Here is a 6,000-nt window from a genome sequence, read left to right as displayed (position 1 = left end):
GGTGCGGAGCTCTGCATTCAGCACCGAGGCCCCTTTGCGAAAGCATGGGGGTTTATTGTGCTCCAGGCACACAGGAGCAAATGTGCACCCTGCACTCGGTGCTGATCCGACCCAAAACCAACACGGCAGCAAGGAAAGGATCCTGGATCTGAACGCAGGGGAGGGGGGATAGAGATGTGCTGCTGGGCAGTCAGCTGGAAAGTGACAGCAATGGGCAGTGATGCTCAGCAGCCCACAGGAAGCATGCTAGGTTATATAAGCCCTTACAAAGAGAGCAGCTGGTTTGGTATTTCTTGGGAGCATGAGGATTCAGAAGAGCCGGCAGCTCAGGACACAATCCACAGCAACTCTAATGCGTGACACTGGGGAGAAACCACCACCCTGGCTGCTGCTCCATACCTCCTACACTAAAGTGTAACCCCTTTTCCCCCCTCACAATCACACACAACTCCACTGGCTCCCTGGTTCATTTTCAGATCCAGCTCAGATTTATTGTTACACATATCCCCCAAGGCTCCTGGGAGCACAGGATTTGGCCAGGGCACTGTGGGCCACAGCTCTCATCTGGTGGAAAGGGCCAGGGGATCTGAGTGACCACCTGAGCTTGGTTTTGCACTTAATCCACAAGATAGAACCTGCCTCTGGATTCAACTCAGAGGGATGAATGCCACATGTGTCGGGCTACTGCTGGAAACAGGCAAGGATCCTCCTTAGAGGTCTGATCTCCCACTAATAACGAGCCCAGACCCTGCTCAGTGCATGAGATCTGCCAGCCCATGGTACACATTCCTGCAGGCGTTATCAAAGGCGCACTGATTCTTCTGAGGCACACTGGTTCAGCGAAAGCTACTGACCCTCAGATTGATGAGAAGAGCACCTCTCTCACCTTTGGTGGACTGGGTTAGGCCATGCGGACGCCGAGTGTAGATAGCTCTATCCCCGCCGCAATGCTCACAAACACATGGCTGCTGCTGCTGTGGTAGGTAGAGACCTTGTCCCAGCTGTGTTAAGATGACCCAAGTCAGCCTGATACCACAGTCTTGGCTGAAAAAGAGATTCCAGGGAGAGAAAATACCACCTGGAAGCCCACCCTGCTCAGTTCATGATCTTCAGGGCCTTCCCCTGCTTGTGAGCGGGAGGAGGAGAGCACTGGTTAGCAACTAGAGCAGCTAATGGGCTAGGAATCCTGGGTTCTAATCCTAGCTCCTGCCCATGACTTGCTGTGACCCATGGCAAGTCACTTCACTGCTCTGCAGTTTACCTCAGAGAGATGAGGCTCAGTTAATGTACATAAAGCTGTGAGATTGTCACATGAAAAGTGCCATAGAGCTGTCGGGCTCCAATCCAGCTAGGGGCTTCTAGGTCTCCTTGTAATATACTCAGTGTCTGGGATAAGCCACTAACAGCAGCCCAGGAGGTAAATTCACTTCTTCTGAGAGCCTGCGTAGGACCTCATGTTCCCTCCCCTTCCCCCAAACCCTCCCGCACTGGAGAGAAGCAAGGGAGAAAGCCCAGCTGGGCTACCAGTGGAACTGCTCTCAGGCCACAAGCAGCTTCTGCTTCCATTCTGCACCGTCGCCCGACAGCGCTGAGAGGGCAGATAGTTCCGGGCAGCCTCCTCCAGCCAGCCGAAGAGGAACAAACAAACAAGCTTCCAGGCAGAAGGTAAAGAGAGGAGCTCTTCAGTGTCCACAAGCCCCTCCCCCTGGCCTCTGCTGACACCAGCCCCGTTCACCTCCTCCTGCCAGGGACGAGCACCCACACCAGCCTTGGTGAGCACACTGCATGCACGGGGAGCAACCCGAGGGCTAGCCGGGCATGCAGGCTGTTACATGGGCCCCCCTCACTGGTGAATGTGCAGTGGGGCAGCGGTGCCCCATGCAAGTTGGCCTGTACAAGAGGGAATTTATTCCAATACATATTTATATACACAACGCTACCCACACCTCTGCCTTCCTCCTCCCCACTCCCGGGGAGCACAAGGCCCGTTCACAGCAGCTGCACTCCAGTCGATTGAGGCAATCCTCTCTCTGTCTCACGCTGGATGCAAAGACTAGAGTCCGTCCGTCGTCAGGTTCGGGGTTCATTTAGCCATCTCTGCCCCCACGGCTTTGTTCATTTTGTCCTTGAGGTAGGCTTCCTTCTGCCACTCCGATTTCAGCTCCAGAAACTCATAGTAGGGAACCTGCAGCAGAAGAGGGCAGGGAGCGGGGTCAGGACTGACAATGGGGCGGCCATGCTGATCTCTCTTGGGGCTGGGCAGTGCTGCGGAGCCAGCTTGCTTGGCCCCGGTGGAGAGAGGCAGGAGTGATCAGCAATCAGCCAGGTGATATTGACCAGCCCCCAAAAGAGAGGTGGTCCCTGCGGTGAGGTGTCTAAGGGATCACAGCCCCAAGCCTGCCGGGGACGCAGAGCGACCCTTTGGACAACACTTCCATCATGCCCAATCCCACTGGCATGAGACTGCCTGGCTCTCCTCCAGGAGCGTGGTATTAGCACAGACCACGGGGGCGGGGGGGTGCGTGTGTGCGTGCGTGCTACAGGAGGCAGCCTCAGCTTGAAAACAGATTCCCTCTCCCTAGCTGCCTCAAAAACCACGTGGAGCAAAGATACAGCCCTTGAGAGTCTCAGCATGAGACTCCAGCAGAACCTAACCTGCCTGGAGAGGCAGTTACAATCAGCCGGCGTCTCCAGCCCACTCCAGGGAGGGAGAGCTCTCTGGCCACCTCGCTGCAAAATGCCCGATGGGACCCAGCTTGTGTGTGGCTGGCCTGGGCTAACAGTGGACAGTATCTAGAGCACTCAGCACCCTGCAGCTCTGCAAAATCTCTGATCCCAAAAGCAGTCATGCAACTAGACAGTGCATGGAGGACTAGTGACCCCACATCTCACCCCTCCAAGGGGTGGCAGCCGCACCAGCTAAAGTCATGCCCCGTGACTGCAACACAGTTAGCTCAGCACATGCTTTTAAAAATGCTTAGAAATAAATAAGGGTAGTTGTGGACGGAGACGCTGGAACCCTGGTGCATATGCGGAGCCGCTCTGCGCCAGCCAGCAGGGAGCAGCCTGCAGGCAGTCCTTGGCCCTTCTGCACCGAGGGAGCTGCTGTCGCGGGGAGTTTCTACAACGCAGACGTGGGTTTGCTCGGAAAGGGGCTCAGACACCCAATCTCCTTTCATGCAGGCCACCACACAGCCGTCACAGCTGCCATGTGACGCAGTCCTCCGCCATTCTGGCAGCTGAAGGAACATTTCCTTATTTCAAAGCAAGATCAGTACGGTCTCCTAGCCCGCACTGGGTGGCTGTAGGGTATTTTTATTCCCAGCACACAGTGATAGAGATGTGGGGCCCAAGAACTTACAGATGTTGCTGTGGCAGCTGACTGGGTCGGTACCCACCAGGACAGAGGCGAGTACTGAATTTGACAGGGCTGCAGGAAAGTGACATTTCCTGGCTAGCCCTGTGTAGGTACTATGTTACTGTTCACTGTAGCATGGGCGCATCGCCTACTGCTGGGGGGGCGGGTCCACGCCACAAAGGTGGAAGAGCAGCTTGGGAAGCGTGCAGAACAAGCAGGCAGTTCACTGGCAGCTCCACCAGTGTTGCTGGCAGCTGGCCGCCCGCTATTATTAACGGAGTACTTGGGTAGCAGGGCCTCTGGGGTTGCCAGTGGCTCTGACGCACATTAAAAAGCTGCCAGCCTCCGCCAAATCAGACACGCTGGAGCCTTTCATATACCTCTCCACGCCAGGTGGGGGCAGCGTCTTACACGGACGTTTGAAGGTTGTGTCTATTCAAGGCTCTGAAGTAGTTTGTATAAATGGTAACTTGCAGGAGGCCTTTATAAATCTTCAGCGCTTTAGAGGCATGAAGCGCTACAACCAAATACCAACTATTATTATTAAATGGATAGGCAAACTCACTGCAGCCACTTCTGGGGTGGAGCACAGCCGCTATTCAATGGAGCACAGCAACAGTACAAAGCTAGTAGCGATGAATACAACACCCCACCCAAATTAACATCAGAGAGGCAACCATCTAAAGCAGAGGAGCTAAGATGCTGACTCTCCGGAAAGAATCAGGGGAGCTTTAATGAGCACAGGTTTAGCTTCTGATTATTTTTTTATTGGACACACAGCATTTCAAATGTTAATGGTCTAGTTCCTTCTCTTCACCCACCCACTTTATTATCACTTCCCACTACCAGGGCGTGGAAGGCAGACAAAGCACTGATTTAGAAATGAGGAATAAGGAGATGCTTGGCAACAAGGGATACTTAAGCTTGCAGCCGTGTGGAGAGGGTGCGATGTGTAGCCCATGGAGAAGGCAGCTGGGCCAGGCGGGGAAGACCCACACTAGGCAGAACGTAAGTCACTGGTCTATAGATCCCACAAGAAAGCCAGGGCCCCAAGGCAGCACCGCAAGAGGCAGTGGGAATTCTGGCACTAGTTTCAGATCAGGTCCTGCCTCAGGCTGTCGATATCGGCCACAAACTGGAAGGAAGCCGACTCTGCACTTGCTTGCTCTGGGATACGGTCTACTCAGCTGGCTTTAGTAACAAGTGAAGGTGGCTGGCGGGCCCAGGGAGGGTGGACGAGGGGAGCTCCGCGTCTTGCTTTCCTGAGCTAACGTTGCTGCAGTTACCAACAAGCCTCAGAGCGCAGGCTTCCGCAGAGCCTACTGCTTTCTCAAGTGTGGGCTGCGGATTGCGGTCCATGGAGCAGTGGTGGGGAAAGGCACTGGGCTGGGACTCCAGTTCCTGGTTCTGCCACAGACTTTTTGAGAGCCCTGGGCAAGTCCCTTAGTCCATGTGCCTCAGATGCCCACTGGGGCGAGACTCCCTGGCCTGGGTCCTGCAGCAGCTCAGACTCCACGATCAGTATGGTTCCTTCTGGCCTTAAATCACGGTCTCTCTAAGATGCGGGATGATGCTTTGCTGCCCCCCGGGGGCTGAGAGAATAACGAATGACTGAGGAGAACCAGCACACCGGGGCCAGACAGGCACCTAGATAGAAAGGTACTGAAAAAACAGAATCCTATTGTCTCTGCCTTTGGATCAGCAGCTTTCCCTCCAGCTGCACTGGAAGTGTGGGACTAGAGCCGTCCCTGGGAAAGAGATCTAGTCATTTACACCAGGAGAAATCATTACAGCTTGGTACGATTCCCCCTCTATATATAGCTCAGGGGAGCCAGAAGCTGCAAGGAGCTGGAAAGCCCTCCAAGGACCCACAGTGACAGCGAGTGGGCAGGGCGAAGAGAACAGGACAGGCTGTGGAGAAATAGCAGAGGGGGAGTTCCGTTGTGAGTGTCGTCTTGCTCCTCAGATACTTAGCGTAAGCGTTGCACCGAACGCAGGTGCTGATGCAGTGCCTAGAAACTGGGGAGCTTTGACAAACGCGAGGAAGGGGGAAAGGAGAGGAGGTGTTGGGCAGGAATGAATCTGCAGAGAAAGAGGGAACAGGCTAATGTCTGGTCCACAGAAACAGTAACACCTTGTATTGAGATAGCACTGGAGGATGGTCAACCCCGCGCTAGCTAAGTCACACAACAGCCCAGGGAGCCAGGAGCAGTCCCACTGATTCCCGGGGGTTATCAGCCACCATTGTGGGTAAGAGGCACAGGCCCCTTGAGCAGATGCAGCGTCCTGGATCAGGCCATGGCTGACAGCCGCATGGGGTGTCTGCACTAGGGCTTTGCACTAGTAGCGCAGTTGCACGGGAGGCTGAAAACGCCCGTGGAAACAAGGCCCAAAGCAGAGAGCCAGCGACTCACCCAGCAGCACCGAGGGAGAGAAGTCAGATCCAGGGTTAGACCCTTGGCGTTTCTGGCTCCCAGACAAGGCTGATCAATGGCCAGATACTTTGATGGGCTCTCAGGTAAGTGCGGTTTATAGACTAGATTTTCTAGACAAGGACCAGGACCCCATTTCTACGGCACCTGGCACCTCTGCTGTGCCCAATCAATCCCCTAATAGCTTCCTCACGCACAGGCCCATAGGTG

The 6,000-nt window shown here is 54.8% G+C and overlaps 1 protein-coding gene across 2 annotated transcripts in view; it reads right to left on the bottom strand.

Annotated features, from left to right (window-relative positions):
• Window positions 1-465: 465 nt before the first annotated feature.
• Window positions 466-6,000, bottom strand: part of TBRG4 (transforming growth factor beta regulator 4) — a 28,625-nt gene continuing 23,090 nt past the window's right edge. For both annotated transcript variants that reach the window (XM_084621520.1, XM_084621521.1), the window contains exon 11: window positions 466-2,185. In XM_084621520.1, coding sequence (XP_084477646.1) covers window positions 2,084-2,185 — 102 coding nt within the window. In that variant the 3' untranslated portion in view covers window positions 466-2,083. The remainder of the gene's footprint in view (window positions 2,186-6,000) is intronic.

The sequence above is a fragment of the Lepidochelys olivacea genome (assembly GCF_965140295.1).
Source record: "Lepidochelys olivacea isolate rLepOli2 genome assembly, chromosome: 2".
NCBI classification, from domain to species: Eukaryota; Metazoa; Chordata; order Testudines; family Cheloniidae; genus Lepidochelys; species Lepidochelys olivacea.
Note: the sequence above shows the minus strand (reverse complement) of the source record. Positions and strands in the feature narration are given on the sequence as shown.